At 39.3% G+C, this 18,752-nt stretch overlaps 1 protein-coding gene across 8 annotated transcripts in view; it reads right to left on the bottom strand.

Annotated features, from left to right (window-relative positions):
* Positions 1-18,752, bottom strand: part of Scgdelta (sarcoglycan delta) — a 178,227-nt gene that overhangs the window by 5,400 nt on the left and 154,075 nt on the right. For 5 of the 8 annotated variants that reach the window (XM_069049979.1, XM_069049985.1, XM_069049981.1 and 2 more), the window contains one exon: positions 9,067-9,116. In XM_069049979.1, the coding sequence (XP_068906080.1) occupies positions 9,067-9,116 (50 nt within the window). Of the gene's footprint in view, positions 1-9,066; positions 9,117-9,384; positions 9,543-9,809; positions 10,371-11,057; positions 11,257-18,752 lie in introns of those variants that run through there. The other 3 variants (XM_069049984.1, XM_069049986.1, XM_069049983.1) reach the window with 3 other exon arrangements.

Genomic DNA, 18,752 nt, shown 5'->3' with positions numbered 1-18,752 from the left:
TGTTCGACACTGTCAGAATTTGAGAATTTTCTCCTATGTGAACGGATTTTGATAAATATGACAACTGGTCAAAACGAAACCTCAAGTTAATTTTAAGATTTTAAGAGATTTGGAGCCTTTAAGGGTGTCGTCGAACAAAAAAACCTTGTACATATTCAACTCGTTCTTGTGTAAATTAGACTTTTTTGGCACTCGTGGGCCTTTAAAACGCTCGTTTCACTCGCGTTTTAATCTGGCCCACTCATTCCAAAAGAAGCCCAATTTACACACGAACTCGTTAAATAAATAACTATTATAAGGGTTGATTTGGCGCACGAGTCCCAGGTGCAGAAAATGAGCCACAGGGGAGTTTTCTCTGCCCTTATAAAACGAGCTTTTTATGTTCTTTTTTAATTTTTAAATAAGAAAATTAAATTTTCAAATTCTAAGGAATTTTGTATTAATTGGTAATTCAAGGTAACGGATGCAACTACATCTGCAACAGATGTTAAAAAGTAGAGTTTGAAAGTTAATATTAGAAGTATTTTAGTGTAAATGACAATAAGACCCTGAAATATTGATAAAAATTTTCTTAGAGATCGATTAAACCACGAGTGCTTTAATACATAGCCATAAACGACTCCAACTTGAATACAATAATAGACCTATTAGAGACGCAAATTCGAAAATAGTAGTTTATTTGACGAGTTTGTGTGTAAATTGGGCCTTTTTTGGCACGCTTGAGCCATTTTAAAACGCGAGTGAAACGAGCGTTTTAAAGGCCCACGAGTGCCAAAAAAGGTCCAATTTACACACGAACGAGTTGAATACAACGTTTTTTTGTTCGACGAGCCCCTTAAAGGCTCCAAATCCCTTAAAACCTTTAAAATTAGCTTGACGTTTCGTTTTGACAAGTTGTGACATTTATCAAAATCCGTTCACATAGGAGAAAATTCTCAAATTCTGACAGTGTCGAACAAAAAACAGTTTTAGAAAATTAGAGAAAAATACCACAGGGAAAGAAATGAAAATCGATGAAATAGGTACAGGAATGAGAAAGAGGAATTGGCGAGTGTGAAAAATGGAAGTCTTGAACTATGACAGGAACAAAACTAAATATGAAAGGTTAAAAATAAGTGGATACCGTAGGAGTGTTCGGAAAAAAGTTAAAATAAGAATGAACGAAGAGAATGTTGTGAAGAAAAGAAAAGCGACAGGACGAAGATGCAACGGTTGGAAAACAGAGACACTATTGTGTCTTGTAATTGCAGTAGACTGGAGGTAGGTATTACATTATCAAAGCTCATAAACAGTTGACGAGGTCTGAGAAAGAATCCTTAAGGGATTTAAGAGATGAGAAAGCGTGAATAAATAACAACGACTGGATGTAAGGGATTAGTTGGATGAAGCACGAGTAGAACAAGAAAGCATCTAGATTTTCCAGTTTAAATCATTTTGTGATTTTTTATTTGTCTCGAACTCAGAAACCCCCAGATAAACTAGCAAAAACACTAAGGCGGTGACCTGTTAGAATTTTTGTTGTCAGGACCCGCCGAGGGAGCGGCAATTAGCCTCGACCGGTCACCAACCGTCCAAAAACCGATTCACTTCTTTTCCTTAATCGGCGGAAACGAGCCTCGCAGTCTTCCGTCGCTTATTTATAATTCACGGAATTATGTCGGTGGCTCGAATTTTATTTCCCCCGTACACGGCAGAACCGTTGCGTAAATACATTAGGAACCACCAAGATGAGACTAATTAATTCAATTTAAATTCGGTTCACTTAATTGGGAAGTAATAATCACCATAAACAGTTCGCATTTTGCGTCAGTTCCGAATTTCGCGGCAGGTATAATTAACGGTGAAAAGGGAGGGTCCTCGCGATCTTTGCGATTTTTCTTATTCAGACACGGATTTAAATCAAAAATGACAAGGCCCACCGGCGCGACATATTTTTTTCTTATTGCGGTTTCGTTCCGAACGAGACGTCCGCTAATTGGATATCGCTTTTTCGTCGGCTTTTTCGCTTTACTTTGGTCGGTTCAAAATGACTGAAATTCGACGGCGGGAACGCCGAAGGGCTCGCAAATGGTGCCGACAGAATGAGACGGTCTCGGTTACGTTTCAGGCGATCGCAAAATTCATTCTCATCACGAGAAATGGACCGAGGTTGGAAAATGTTCGCCGAAGAAGAAGGGCGCCCCAAGAAGAATCAATAGGCGCAGCAAGAGTCTCAACGCAGGTGATAGATTTACAGGTGAAAAATCTTTGAAAAGTTACATCAGTTGATGAACACAAATCAACAATCCTTTGACAACTCCAGATCAACCCCTTCTCGCCACCCTTTCGGTGATGATATTTTCGTAAACAAACTGAGACTGAAGCCGTGGTGACCGCAGCCGTCAACGTCTCAGGCTTTTTTTACAAAAATATTCATTCGAGTATTTTAAGTGCAAACAGGCGAAACTACTTTATTTAACACCGCATCGAAAACAAACTGTCAATTGATTTTGGGAACATATGATTTTAATCGTTTCATCAACGACCGAATATTGTTTGAAACAACATTAAACATCGCCACCCACCAATTGTTTTAAATCAATAACAAATTAATCACTGAACTGGTGCAAATTCATCGAAGAACCGCCGAATTCTGAATTTTTCATTAAGACCTCCGCCTGGTCGAATCGATAAGGCCATTTTTTCGCAGCCCCCGTTGAAAGACGTCGATGCTGATGACCCTCCATTTATAGTCTAAATCACCGAACATGTGTAAGAGGCTCGTTCGGAACACGTGTCCAAACGCATCAATCCAGACGAAGACTGTACCGTCGCGACGTTCCGATAATGCATTAATTTGACGGAACGGAAACGAGGATTCTTGTTGCAGAGTGGTATCAGGAAATAAAAGTGGAAAGGTTTCTTGTTGGCCCGATTAAAAATTCACTTTGTTGCTTAAAGGACGCGATGTAGCCGGGGCAAATTTAAATTACCAGTGTAAATACAGACGAACGGGTATGGCACTTACGTTCGTGTTTACAAGAGAAATGTTTTCTGTCGCGGGATTAAAGAACGTTTCGGACAAGCGACCCTGATGGAGCATCGAGTCTAATTCGTGGAAGCAAAGCTGTGCATACTTAATGTAGAGTGTGGCCGAAAAAACTGACACCCCAGCCATTTTACTAATCCTTTCGGACAATTCTCGGCGATGAACGTACATTGACAGATGTATTAAATGTAAAAATATCTCGAAGAGTAAATAGTTGAGGATGAGAGTCGTAAAAATGGGAGATTGCGAGTTTGACAAATAGATGTTGGTTTTGGAGTCTTGATATTTTCTGACAAAGAGAAAAATTTCTCTAGCGACGAATGCAATTCTCCTTATTTCAAAAGAGTGCACTTAACTAAGCAGCTTACCGGAGAAAAATCGTTCTCGAGAAATCAGAACGCGGCAAGCTACGAAACGCGAAAGTCCGGAGTCGGCATCTGTACAGGAAAGAGCCGGTCACGTGGTGTAAATTATGCGGTTTAATCAACGACTCCGGTTTTGTTTGTCGCGACCGAAGCGGCGTTTTTGTTGGCGATTGTACGAAACTGTGTTCCTCGAAGGTGTTTTAATTTAGTGGGCGAACGCCGGTGCGCCCCCCCGCCCTCGTTTGTGTATAATTACTCGTGTGACACTGGCTTCCTGAGCTTTCGCCGTTTTCCCTCGGCGGTCGAGGTGTTTCCTTCCGCCTGCACGTTGTGTGTGTTACAAGGCCCCGAGTCCGGCTGGCTAATTGGTTCCTGTTCCTTGACGCTGGAAATCGCTTTTAACCCCCTAGTCGGCCCCCTGGAAAACGCGGCGACGGGGCTCGCCGGCCGTTATCGGCCGATGCAGTTCGGAGGAGCGGCGACGTTATCGGCGCAATTCGGAGGCGGCGCGGCGTTTCCTTTGTGATCGGCAGATTTCCCAAGAGCCGCCGGCGGCCGCCGCCAACAGTTAAATATTGACCTGCGGGGGCCACCTGTGGCGCGAATTGACTGAGTACGTAATTTTTCGGGGCGCTGATCCCCGCTGACAGGGGCGGCGTGACAAACAGGCCGCCGCTTGTGTACCCACTATTAGTCCCGTGTCAAGTATCTGGACCTTGCGCTGCGCCCCCGGTCATATTTCACTTAACCTGCGATAAATTCCTCTGCTTTATCACGTCTACCGAACGTAGCACGGTAATGATGTTATAAAATAGACACTAAATTATCCGGGGAACTTTCCGGGGATTCACAACTTCGGACCGGCTCTCGAAAAATGACGAGCGGTCGTAAATCAATTGTTATGAGGTCGGGAGGATGACCGCGCGCTTCATTAGCGACGGGGATGGACCCCGGCGACCAAGGCGAAAGTTTTCGGGGGCGGTTCCGGCAACGGACCAACTATTTTACAACTTGTTCGACAACGGTGTGTCTCGCAACTTCCATCTCGCCGGACCACTAATGAATCCACGTCAGACACTATTAGTTATTATTAGTTTGATTGACGTCCGACACTCGTTCCGCAACGGTATGCGCATCGGCTCATCGAATAAACTGGATTGTTTTGTATCAAAGGTTGTTCTGTCGGTGACACTACATGTTCAGCGCTGCCGCCCCAAAGACTAATTTTAGACTAGGAATTTCACCTGAATTCCTGTTTCAATTGCTATATCGAACACGGTAATTGTTTACTGACAGTTTCTCCGCAGACAGAAAAATTTACAACAAATTTGCAAACTCTGATGAACTGCTGCACAAACTGTCTCGTAAAAATGGTGGATGCGCCGGGAAAAGTCCTTCCAATTCAAAATCAATTTATTTAGCCGCGAAATCGACGACCAACAACATCTGAATCCAAAAAAAATGCGTTTTCGACAGAACAAGACCACGAGCAGTTGGCGCACTCTTAATCTTTGTACCAAGGGAGTCTGGTCTAGGATAGGATGTCTTGTTATCCTTTTTAACTACAAGGACATTATAAATGATTGCCCCATCGCAGTTGGCGTTGAAAACCCACACAAATTTTGGACGTGCCGCCAGCCTCGCAACGTTAGACAAACTAGTAGACCGATTTCCACTACCAAGCTTGGTAGAACTGACTAATTTGTATAGTAGGTTGCTTCGTTGCCATTTAAAACAATAGTTTGAATTTTTTCCCCCCGCAAAAGTTACTCGTGACGTCATAATGCACTAAACTTTCACTACAAAGTCTGTGGATTAGTAGAAGAAAACCCAAAAAACCACCCAATAAATCTCAAGGAGATTATAAACCTTGGTTTCTATTCGAACACTCAAAATTTCTGAGTTGATTTTACGGCACGTTTACTTTTTCCCCCGCCCCCCAATTTTCAAGGAGGCAACCTACTATACAAATTAGTCAGTTCTACCAACCTTGTCCACTACCACCGGTAACGCCACCTATCGGCAATACTAGTCTCACTCATGTTATGAGGCTTGGGGCACATTCATCTACGTCACCAACGCTTACTGCGATGGGACAGTCATTTATAATGACTCTGTATTAATCTTTTTACCGTCCTCTATGTCAATGTTTTGATATGATATACAGGGTGATTCACGAGTACTGATGAGACTAACGAAATTTGTGATGCAGCCAACATTACATTTGCATCGTTCATGTGGAAAAAATACATATTTTAATTTTATAAAACATAGTCAACATGTACGACATTTCATTAGTCAAATTTAATGAAAACCGCTAACGTGGATATATCATAGCATTCTTAATTCTAATTATCTCTAGTCGTATGGTGGACATGTATTGTTGGTTGCATCATATATTTTGTTAGGCTCATTATTACTCGTGGGTCATCCTGTATACATTTATTAAACAACAACTAAATTTGTTATAAGCGAAACGATCCCAATTCTATCGTAGGACATTCTGTTCCATCGTGTTCTGCTGACGAACGTTCATTTGAAAATTCTTGATAGATCTTTTGTAGCTTTTCACGTCTAATATCAGTTATAAATCGTTTCGAATTTGTATGTTGTTTTTATTTCCCCCATTTATCCTTTTTACCAAATTAATTAATTGAATCTTTTTTCCTTTTCCTCTTTGCCGTGACAATTTCCTCCTTTCCTGTATATTTTTATTATTTCCACCGTTCCATTTTGCGTCTCTTTTCGCGCCATTAAAATTCCACTGGTCGTTTTTCTCGGATCGTCCTTCGTTTGTTGGGCTTTTCGCCGTTCCTTTCATGTTTTCCCGAAGCCTCATTACCGGCAACTCGTCCAGAAAAAGCTACTTGTTTTATTATTTACTTTATCAATTTGAGTGCGAAATGTAGTATTTTTGGGGCAAATTCCTCCTTCAGCGGTAGTCGTCGCTCGTCGAAATAATCAAATTACAACACCCGACCCGTAAGTGTATCTATATAACAACCCCTCCGCGAGTCGAGCAAACAGAACGGCCGCCATTAAGGGCCGATGGGGCGTTTTAATGATCCGACGGGAATCGGTGTCGGTGTATTTTTCCGCGATCGTCGTCGACAAGGTACCACAGCCCCGTGATCCGTCATTGGATTGATCATGACCGTCGCCGTCATAATCCCGCATTTAATGGATGGCGTTTTAAGACGAGTCGCGTTAATCCCCGCGCTCACGATCCCTGCCGTCCCCGCCGCTCTCGCGCGTGCCGAAAGCAAATCAAGCCAAAAGTGGAGGTGTCGACGGGGGCGGGGGGTCCGTTGCCATTACGGAACTCTGTAAAACAACCACTTTACATCCATCGGATACTCCGCACAGACACGAACATGAATATTTCAGTGTAATAGCTCTCACTTCGAATGGCATTTTTCTCCTTTTGTAAATATTGATTCGCAAATACTCGCCGAGGCATGTCTCCGCTTTAATCCCTGGTCGGTCCGCTTCGAGTGCTTGTTTTCCTTTTTGCCGCCGCCGACACACATAGACGGTGCCAGTGGCGGCCGGCCAAAGATCACCCCAAAAAGAAGACCGCACGCCGTCGACGGCATTTCACGTATTTTCTGCGCCATTACGAGATAAGTAAAGCCTCTTGATAACCGGTTAAAATGTTGCTGATAAATTGATTTAAGGGGGGCGCTCACTAATCCGTGTTGTACGCGTCGGACAAATCTGGAGAAATACAGGGTGTCTCAAAATTCGCGAATTCCGAATTCAGAGCGTGGTAGGGAAGGACCCAGTGGAGCTCGAAAAATACTTTGAAAAAAAATTGGCTCTTCCTGAAGAAGATATAAGCTCTTTAATTTTGTTCAGTACATAGCAGCCTTCATATCCACAGTGACAAAATACTATTCTAGCTACGTTGCGGTTCCATTTTTTAGAAAAATTACAAAAATTTAAGATTTTTTTACTCCAAATTAAAGCTATTTTTTATTTCCATATTTGGACTACTGAAGTGATCCCCTACAACGCTCTGAATTCGGAATTCGCGCATTTTGAGACACCCTGTATAACGATTCTCAAACAAATAAAATTTTCAGTTCGACGAAAAGACTGCACGAAAATTACGTTCTTGCCAACAAACGGAAAAACGTTTAGTATTGATTGTAAATGCAGATGCAAAAAAATTAAAAAGCGCCATCTATCTTGTGTGTATGTCGTGAGCTAGTGAAGACTTGCCTGAAAAATTGACAGAAACGAATTTCCTTTGAAATTGCTGTCATTTCTCTCTTATCTGATCAAACTTTTAGTGGATATCTACATTTTTTTTTCTCACTTGAAAAATTATATTCACAACCTTAAAATGAATATTTCAAATTTGATTGGAACTATTGCACTAGAGTGTAATGTTATTAAAAAGTATTTTTGTAATAAATATCACACACAGGGTATTTCACGAGTGATAATGAGCCCCACGGAATTGAAAATGCAACCCACAATACTTTTGCAAAGTGGATATTTGTTTTTGATTTAAATAACATAAACCATAGTTAGCTGCGCAGTTTCGTAAATTTTGATACAAACGTCATTCGCTTGGTTAAATGACCACATATTAATGAAAATGATTAATTATTTATAATAACTTTATAAATAGTGTACTTAAGATGTTGAAGAAATTCACCTGACAAGTATAAAAAACAATTCTTCCGGTGCGTGCAATGACAGCTAGTGAGCGCCCGTCTTAAGAATCCTGAAGAGCTTCTCTTGCAGCTGTCATTCTTCTACCCAGAAGAATTTACTTTCAACAATTATTCTTTTTCTCATCTCTATATTATTTTAATTTAAACAGTATTCAATTATAATTTTCATTAAAATTTTTAATACAAACAGAGAACGGCAAAACTTGTGTCACTCGCTAACTCCACATTAACCAGTAAATTACAATTTTCTGGCAACAGTTTCTGTTCATATTTCTCTTTCGCGACTTGAATCAGGCTTTTCACTTTAGCAACAGCGTGCTGGAATGTTTTAGCAAGGTTTCAACGTTTTGAAGAGTACTGGAAGTGTCCTAGACCCGTTGTACTCAGCGAGAGCATTAAATTCGTCATTTATGTACATAATTTAAAATTAAATTAGATAAATCAATCGATTAGTTTTTTGTTTGGAGATAAAGTGGCAATCCCTGTTGGTGGATTAGTTTGCACTGCAATCGGTCCATCATATTTGTAATAATTCAACCGGTCAATTAACCAAATTAACCTGTGCGGCGGTGAAGTTCGGCGTCATTGTGGAGCTCGGGGGACTTTCGCGGCCGCCACTGCTCGCACCCCGCCGCCGTCTTTAATTTCCCGATATTACTTTTTGAAATATTACTTATTTTAAAGGATCGGGTCTTTCGATTCCCATCAGGCTTGTCAAAAGGCATTATTTGTTTGTTCTTTGTATTTAGAACTTTGGGTCTTATTTCTCCCGGGAAATGTGCCCTCAAAAAATAAAAAAAAACTCGAGCTTTTCCTTCTCTCCTCAACACAAAAGCCCCCGGTCCCAATTTAATAAAATCCAACTACCGCAACTCACGCACAATAAATAAATAAATCGGGCATCAAACACACCACCAATCAGCTCGCCGACCTCTTCCGCTTCGTTTCGCGGATGCCGCCCCCGTCGACGCGACGGATTTATACTCACCTCGTGGCGGTCTCCGCGTTGTTATTGGAATTTCTGTGATTGTTCCTCGTCTGGAACAAAGAGACAAATCGTGGTGAGACATTAAAAAAACAATCGACGACGGCCTGGACCTCCCGGAAAATTTTCGGGGGAATATGAACCTGACAGATGTCGCATTGCTCAAAAATTCTATTTGTTGCGTGGGATTAGCGCCCCGAGATGAAAATTTTATCAGTGCTCGTCCAACGAACACTGCACGTTGCTAGGAGTTGGTCTCTCAGGTTCAAAAACCACCGCGGATTATTGAAACGAGCGAAAAAGACGAAAAACCGAGATTACCTTTTGAATTGACATGTTTCGTGAAAAAATTCTCGGTTTGCGGTTTCTTCGAGGCACATTTACACATTCCGCGTTTATTTTTGGTGCGTCGGTGTTTAATCAGAGCAACACTTTGTATACTACAGACGGTCCCGGTTGTTTTCCTTGGCGGACGTGGCAGCGATCGATTAAATAATTATTTATCCGGAGCGAGGACCAGAGCCAGATGCAAAAAAACGAAAAAAAGCGGGCTCGCCCCGAGGTCCGCCGCCCCCACGCGCTCGGCATAAAGAAACCGGGGCCTCCATAATTTAATATGAAATACTTCTAAATTGGCCATTAGCGGCCGCCGTGTGTTGTCTATAACAGAGCCACCCCCGACAAATACATTACCATTACGACTGTCAACGTGGGTTTGAAATTTAAATTGACCATTTATGCCCTACCTTTGTTTTGTCCTGTGTTGTTTTTTTAGCCCTGACGCCTGACGACGTCACATATCTGTTTTAAAATTAAACGTTCGCCGCCGCCGGCGCGGTACAAGTCGGCCCCGTTGTTTGACAAAACCTTTGTCCTTTTAATTACGTTTGTTTTTGAATTGCTATCGGTTTTTGGAGGTGAAACTAAACCGGCGGCTCACTTTCGGCTTCGGTTTTTTCGCCCCGGAATTGTTATTACGCCACAGGTTAATTACGTTCGAGGGGCGGCGCAAAAATTATCGCCAAATCTTCGCGCCACGCTGAATAAACCTCATTAGTACACCTAAAACAATATAGCCAACAAACTCTCGTCTTAAGAATACTCCAGTCGGCCCCGAACGAGTCATCCGAGTTAATTTGGGATCTCCTCTGTTGTCTTTAACACAATGCAAACACAAAACGCTCGCCATATTTCACGGCGGCGGGCGCGCGGGAAAAAGTGCCGCCCCCGAGACCCCCGATTTTTGTATTAACCCGCGCGAACCGCCACTTCTGACCGAATGGACTATAAACTTTACAGCACGAGTCGGGACAATAAACGGAACTATCGCGCATCTAGCTTGCTGTGCGGTTTATAGGGCTTATTGCAATTCACCGGAATTAAAGTTCATAATTGGTACGGTTGTACGCGATGCGCGCATAAAGGATTTAAAATTCGCGCCACAACTGGCGAACTAGTCGATGCGTCGCGTCGAGCGAGCGGCACATCGAACGACGCACAATTCGGTCAGTCACGCTGGAGTAAGAAAGAAGCGCCTATCGGAATTGAGCAACAGATTTAGATTCGTCGTGACCTTTGGTTACTAATTTGTTCGGCCCACACCAACAATTCGATTCCGACCGTGTTCCGGCCGGTTAAATAAATAAAATAGAATAAAAAATAGATGCAAGAAGTTTTGTAGAAGAGTTAAAAATAGCGGTTCGATACGACAAGAGGGGTTGTTACTCGAACAATGTAAATAAATCTCAGAAGTGACGTTTTCACATGAAACCAATTAATTTCTCTATCAAGGAGTTGAATCGCTCGCCTAAATTAAACCTAATTTACATGGTGGAAAAATTAAGGGGAATTAAACGAGTCACGTGACAGGTGTATCGATTGTTTTCTCGTTATGCCGGCGAAAGGTGTGTGCGAGCGTGTGCGATCATAAAAGCGAAGAGTATCGTAAAATGTGAAAATAAACAGTAACACGATGAGCATGCTGGACTACTTACGTGCTATAAATAAGCGGCAGGGGGGAGGCATTTGAACGTCGGGATTTTCACCACGTGCTTATCAAAGGCGGAGGTGATAAGAGATTTTTCACGTTGCGAAGGAATCGAGGGAGTCCGTTAAGAGGACATTAACCGAAAGCCAACCGAAAGTTTCGGCGGTTCGAGGTGTACTCGGCGATCTTTCAGTTCCACTTAAGTTTTGGACCCCCCGGTGGCTATTAATAGTCGACTCGAGGAGGAATTTTTGTAAATGTGCACTCGACGCTGGTAACTCTATTAAAATGTCGAGAATGTGTCGATCAGCACGAGCTTATAAATGCCGGAGAAAATTTATAACTTGGTTTATACGGATGGTAGGAAAAAATTCAAATGTCGACTGGAAGGAAAAATGTTTACAAAGCAGACGAGACAATCGAAACGGTCTGTCGACAAAAATGTTTGATTTACAATATTTATCAATGAATTTTTTTGGCAAGACTTCATTCATTGTATTCACAGATTTTTTTATAGTTCAACAGATGGTCTGCCAAATCTACACGGAAGACAGTTTAAGTACACACACCAGGTCAAGCAAAAAAGCTGAGTCATGTTGATTTTCACAAAAGTAGTAGAGATTGATATGCCAAAGATTTTCTGTTGCAAGAGTGAGTATAGTTTTTTCTAAATTCCTTGAAATCTTGACTAAATTATTAATCGACAAAACAAAGATCCATATTTAAGCTGTTTGGAAAGACGAAAATACTTTTGGCTCGGGATCAGTACTTCATATCAAACTTTGCGACATTCTCTTCAATGTCGTAATGATGTAATCTACCTCACTAGGGTGGTAAAGTGTCATGGAAGGTAAAATTTTTGTACTTTTTTAATAATTTTATTGGTACGGTAGTTGGTACTCAATACACCTGCATCAATGGAAGGATATGTGAACAAATGGTCTTGGTTTCATAGTCGATATCATAAGAACAATAGTAAAGAAAAAGTGAACTCTCGCTTTTTACACGCTTCATACACTTTTTGTACGACAAAAAAGGATCTTCTTGGTTGGTCAGTTATTAGTTGCACGAATAGTGCAGTGTAGCAGTGTATTAAATCGTGCATTGGTTATCAAACCGTTTAAAATGCCAAATTTTACAAATGTTAACGGATATGGTCCATACGTTGCGACCGGTGGCAACGCGGTTCAAGCGCAAATACTGTACCGGGAACAGTTTCTAGACAGGGTTGTATCAACATAATTCAAAAACGTTTACTTCCACGATGCAACGATTGAGAGCCACAGGAAAGTTCCATCCAAAAACGGAAGATCGTGGCACGTATCAAGGACAACACTTTCAGAATTTATTGTGAATAATGTACGCTAAAAGTATAAAAGTGTTTTGCCCTTTTTTCCGACACAATTCAGTGTCAGTGTCAAATTTCTTGCGCTTTCGTTGTAGCTTTTTTACCATGTCACTTTCGTTTGCTCTACATTAGCATCGACTAAGGGCTGGAATGAGGTAAATTTTGAATTTTTAAATACGCAATTTTAGCTAGCGCAAATCGTCTTCAAATGTCTTGGTGGTTTACGGCTTTTAATATTTCCACCTATTTTGATTACACCCTTATTATGATACGAGTCCTATAAGAAGTATTTTGTAGCACGCACGGGTTTAAGGCACGACGAGCTTGCGAGGAGTGCCATGAAGGAGTAAGTGCTACAAAATGCTTTATAAACGAGATATCATATACCATTTTTTCCATTTGGCGCCTTCTTATGCCCTTGTTAAATGAAAAATCGTAGTTTTAAAATTTGGGGAATATTATAGTGGTTGGTAACACAAATGTTACAGTGGAACATTTGAAAGTTCAATTTAAAGGTTTACCGTGATTTGGCGTTTGTCATTTGATGTTTGACATTTAAAGTTACCAGCTTTGAAAATATAAATTGTACTGGTCTATTACAGCACTCAAAGAAGCTATTAACGCACTCTTTTGAGTGCTGTAATAGCTTTGTTATAAAGGCAAAATTAAAAAAATGTTTTCTTGGTGTATATCATCTGTATCGTCCGTATTTTCACAGTGATGTGTCATGTTGGTATGAGCCACTCGTTATTTAATGGTTATTTTAATGTAAAGGCGCTTGCGTCACTAAATATGTTCAGTTGTATTTTTCAGTGTCATTATCGTATTTATTTCTTGTCTTTTGGTACAAAATTTGCTTACACCTGAAACTTTTCTGACTTTTGAAAATTACTGATATAACCTCAAACCCTGATCTAGGGAGAATTTACGATACAGATGTTCCGAAACGAAAGGTTTTAGGGTGGTACATCCTGGTTTTTGAGGAAATTTTGACATTGGCAATTGTTAAAAAAAAAGGCTTTAGTTTGGTAATACTGTTGTTGGTTATTCTGTTGTTTAATATGACAGTTGACATAAACATAGGCATACTCGCCTATTTAACAGCTATTTATACATCAAATGTCAAAATAAGGTACGTACAGCAATGTGTTGATTAACATATCCATATCAGGTTAGCCAAAGTAATTTTTGAAAAATGTTTCCAACTTAAGAAAAAAAGTCACATTCATTTATAGTCACTCGGTATTACCTAGAAGTGTGGCAGTAATAATAAAATGTCTCTACTTTACTATTTTGGTTTGTGTAATAAGTATAATTTTGTTTCTTATTTAGTATTGATTGATGGTAGATAAAAAAATGTTGTACGATGTTTGTTAGTTTACTTAATAATTGTAGTGAAGACTGCTCAGGGTTTAAAATATACTGTAATTACCAAAGGGTTTTTGAAAGGAGACGACGATGGAAAATACGAGATGGTGACAAATGGGACGAATTGAAAGAACAAAAACAAAAAACAAAATTGAATCGAGAGTAAAATTGTCATAAAAGCATTTGCAGAGCTGGAAAAGAACGAAGATAAATTAGGGCTAAAGGAATTACGATCAATATAAATTAATTTTTGAGAGAGCTAAGAGAAATATACTTTTAAATATAAGACGAGGTTTAATCCGTTAAAGTGAAGACTAGGGAAAAAGACTCGGAGATAGGTTCGGGTTTATACTCGCTCCGCAAATATTGAAGTACTTGAAACGTTGAAATATGAAAGAGCATCGATAATTCGTTAAGACGTGTAAAATAAAATAGAATTTAAAATGTTATTCGAAACGACACATTTCTAGTATTATTTTAACACCAGCAGCGCAGAAATTTTATGCAGAAGTAAATCATAAAATTTCTTGAGGAGCGGGCGTACTGTTTCCTGTAACATGTAGAACATCGATTGACTTTACGTGAACTTTAATAAATTTCAAACTTTGATGAGACAATTTAATTAATCATTAAACTCCAAAAATATAATATTTGGGAGACAGCGTTAATCGCAGTCTACAAATATTTAATTGGATACAGATCTGTTTGGTGAGAGGTCATATGTCAATTGCTCTATTTCGATTCTTGAATCTTTCATTACGCTAATAACTGGCGGATATTTTTAGAATTATTATTGTAACAGCGGAAGTAACAGGAACTTTGTACAGAAATAAATCGTAAAATCTGTTAAGGTGGACGCTGTTTTTTGTAACATGTAGAAAATCGATCGGCTTCACGTAAACTTCAATAAATTATAAACTTTGATGAAGTAGTATAATTAATCATTGGACCGCAAAAATAAAAGAGTTGGGAGGCTGCGTTATGATTTTGGCGTTAATCACAGAAATATTTAATTGGACGCAGATCTGTCGAGCAAGGGGTCACGTTTATTATTTTATTTCATTTATATACAGGTTCTTGGGAAGTTGAACACAATGAAGGCGTTTGTTGTGCAACTTGTATTACTAAAAATCATTTTAATTCAACAGTAAATTATGACTAGTTGCGTGAACATTAGTATAACATGTAAATATTTAATGTTTGTCGTCACATTGATAATAACACACGCGAAGTGTTGGGAAAAGTGAAAAACTAATAGTCACAATTCATCAATCTATTAGTCCGCACTAATGACACATGATCATTCAAAACAAAACACAATAAATGCGGTAATGAAGTCAGTAAGAGTGAATGGTGACTGATTGATTCTGCTTTGTCGACTCCGACCATTTTGACTGATTAATTGACGAATCGTCGGATGCCACAAATAAAATCAATCGGCTTCGATCGGTGCATAATTCAATCAGTTCAATATTTAACCAACTCACAATATTTAAGCTAATCAAATCGCTTAAATTTTCAAAAATCATCCAATCAGACCCAAATTATGCGATAATTTGCACTCATACATTTTCCGATAATTTTTCTTAAACTTTGTAGCCCAAATACAGAATTTTATTTTTGCTTGCTACTTTTTCATAAAAATAACATATTTGGGTAAATATTGTTCGGGAAATAGTCCTCCTAATACCTCTCGTGCATGTCAAATTGTCGATAATTTGACATGCACTCGAGATATTTACTAATGATTATTATTATTATTGGCGTAACGCGATCGATTATTCAGCGTTGACTTCGACTCGATCAGGTAAAATCGCAGTTTCTGGAAAAATGATCGGATCGAGATTGATATTTGTGCGGTGGAGATGAAAGCGACACCTTCGCCTGTTTCGAATTTTCCAATCGGGGCGAATTCTTCCGGCGATTAGTTTTCCGGGCGTGCGCTAATTAGGCGCGTCGGGCCGATCATCCCGACCATCGAAGCTGCACATCCGCGTTCGGCTTCTCGTCCAAGTTCTTCGGCGAATTTGTGGGGCTTTTGGGTGCGCAACAGGTGGTTCTCCCGGATACTTTTTATATCACTCTTGTGTGTGCTTTCGCCATACGTTCCCGGTTTATACACTTTACACATCTCGCCTCGACATTTCAATATTGCATAATACGGATTCGACGTTTAGCGGCGTTAATCCGGGGGTGGCGTGCGCGGGGGCGGTAAATCAGGGCGCAATCAACGAAACCGTAATTATGGGCGATGCTGCCGCCGGCACCTGGCGTGTCTTGTACGGGGGGCGGCGTGTGTGGCCACTTTACGCTGTTACTGTCACATTTTATGCGACGTTTATATCGATTTCGGCGGCGGCGGTGGCGGCTAATCACGCCGAGGAGCGGTCCAAGGATTGTCGTTATTTACCTGGAGTTTTTAATGCCGAGGTACAGCAATTCCCCATCTATGCATACTAATTATAGAACAAAGGCAGAACCAGCTTTTGTACAACATTATTACATCAAACACGTATTGATCTAATTATCCTTGCCGTACCAACCGCTATAATAATGCATCGACTTTGTATCGGACCGGGACTGAAAAGTCCTTCAAAGGAGACAAACGAAACGCGGACCACCGAAAAAATAATCCCAGGATCTGCTCCTCATCCTGATTTTGATTTTAAAAGTTTTCAGCGACACTTAAAATCTGACGCCATGACAATTAACAATTTTTACGTAAAAATGCTTTCAGTTCATGCTTTTGTCGATTATTTTTTTGCAGTTGTAAATAATTCTGTATTCGTAGATTTTTTTTATTTACCTAGATGTTAGTTGAATCGTTGCGAAACAGAGTTATATCTGCACAACTAGTCAGACAAAAGCTTTGAGTTGCTGGTTCAGTAATTATTTGTACAAAAAGATTAAAATGTTGATTGCTTTGTGCCGCTGTGTGGTATATTTCGTTTTAAGCTTTCTGCATCTGCTACTAAAGAAACTACAGCATGCACGTAATATAGTTTGTTAAAGTAGTACATAAAATATTACCAAGGTATTTGGGACCTTAAAACAGGGCAGATTCCTAAAAATTTAGGTATTTTTCGGAAGACCTAAAATCCTTCAAAAATCACTAACTTTGTGCACCCCAAAAGTACCCAAATATCTACATATTGACCACTAGAATTGGGGACATGAAAAAACCGTTGAAAATCATCCAAAATCAAGCATAATTACCTTAAAAGCACTCAAAAAACATTACAAATTCGCTTATTTTTAGACACCCCAAAATGGATTTTTATTTCTGGACCAGACCAATTGGCACACGCAAAAATAATTGAAAAACGATCAAAAAAGGATATGAAACAACTGAAAAGGACCTAAAACCCTTCAGAAATCAGTAATTTTTATGCCCTCCAAAAGTACTACCCAAATATTTATAGACCACCAAAAATTGGGCCTACGAAAAATGGTTAAAAAGCACCCAAAATCAAGCATAATTACCCTAAAAGCACCCAAAAAATCTTTGAAAATCCCTTGTTATTAGACACCCTAAAATGGACTTTTATTTCTGGACCAGGGTATTTGGCACACGAAAAAACCTTAAAAGCACCCAAAAAATATTACAAATTCCTTGCTTTTAGACATTGGTGAACGCAAAAAACATTGAAAAACGACCAAAAAATAATAAGAATATGAAACAACCGAAAAAGATACAAAATTCTTCAAAAATTCCTCGGTTTTCAACAGCCCAAAAATGGCTTTTATGTTCGACTGTGACAAATATAGATGGTCTATGACGTTATTTTGAGGCCATAAACTACCACTTTATCGGACTAGTCCGAGATTTATTATTCCAAATAATAAATACTACTATGTATAATAAATAAAGTCGCAAACCTTCTGTCATTCTACATTTACCTCATGGATGTCACTGTTATGTTTTTGTAATTTGAACAAATAATGCAGTCGAACATAAAATATTGTAGGCAACTCGTCCATAATGATGCTTTATTGGACTCTTCTATTTATGGCCTCGCTCGTCCATAAACTCGACTCGTCCAATAAAGGATTACATTATGGACTTGTTACATAAGTAGCTATTTTTATTTCTGGACCAGGATGTTTGGGCACTTTAAAAAATCTAACAAAAAATGTATAAACAGTCTTGTTTTCTAAATATTCCACCGGCTTTTTGTTGTTCCGAAGGCGAAACTTGATGATTATGTTGTAGCTGTAGCTAATATAGTGACACCAAAAAAAAAATTTGACTTCTACGTCCGAATTGTTGTCGCCAGCTAAGTCATTATGCATTTTGTGACACCGAAAACAGTTTCACAAAGATCAATTTTATAGCAACGTTTCTAGTGATTATTGAATGTGGGGTTGGTATTAATAGTAAATTTCAGTGTTAAATGTGACGTCATTTGAACCTGAATTCATGTTTTGGATCAAAATAAACTATTAAGGGTGAAGATTATTATTGTAACAACATTTGGAAGATAATTTGAAATTTAATTTTCAATGAAATGACATTGCTTCGTCAATACCAACCCAATTCCATTAAAATAAAAGCCACTGGATAATTATTTTATATTAAAAAAATTAAATTCATGAAGCCGAAGTAGAAAAAATAGCATGTTACACTCGTTTCACAAGACATGTTGTTGAACTCGTTCCTTTAGACCACTCCTCATTGCGTTCGTCGTGCTCTAAACCCTCTCGTTCGATAATAGACTGTCTTGTGCAACTCGTATAAGAATATAATATAGCCTACAAAAGTTTTCATTTTATTAGTACAGACTTACAAAATGAAATTTTATTTTTGTTTGTCTTGGTAAAGTTTATAATTAAAACCGGATATCTTATCAAAAATACTTTAGCATCACGAGTTGTTTTAATCTCTTTTACCTCCTGCGGACAATTTCATTATTTTTTTTTAACACAAATATGACTTGAATTTTTCCGAAAAAATTCATCCGAATTAATTTAAATGCAAATAGTTCT

The sequence above is a fragment of the Tenebrio molitor genome, chromosome 6 (assembly GCF_963966145.1).
Source record: "Tenebrio molitor chromosome 6, icTenMoli1.1, whole genome shotgun sequence".
In the NCBI taxonomy this organism is placed as follows: domain Eukaryota; kingdom Metazoa; phylum Arthropoda; class Insecta; order Coleoptera; family Tenebrionidae; genus Tenebrio; species Tenebrio molitor.
Note: the sequence above shows the minus strand (reverse complement) of the source record. Positions and strands in the feature narration are given on the sequence as shown.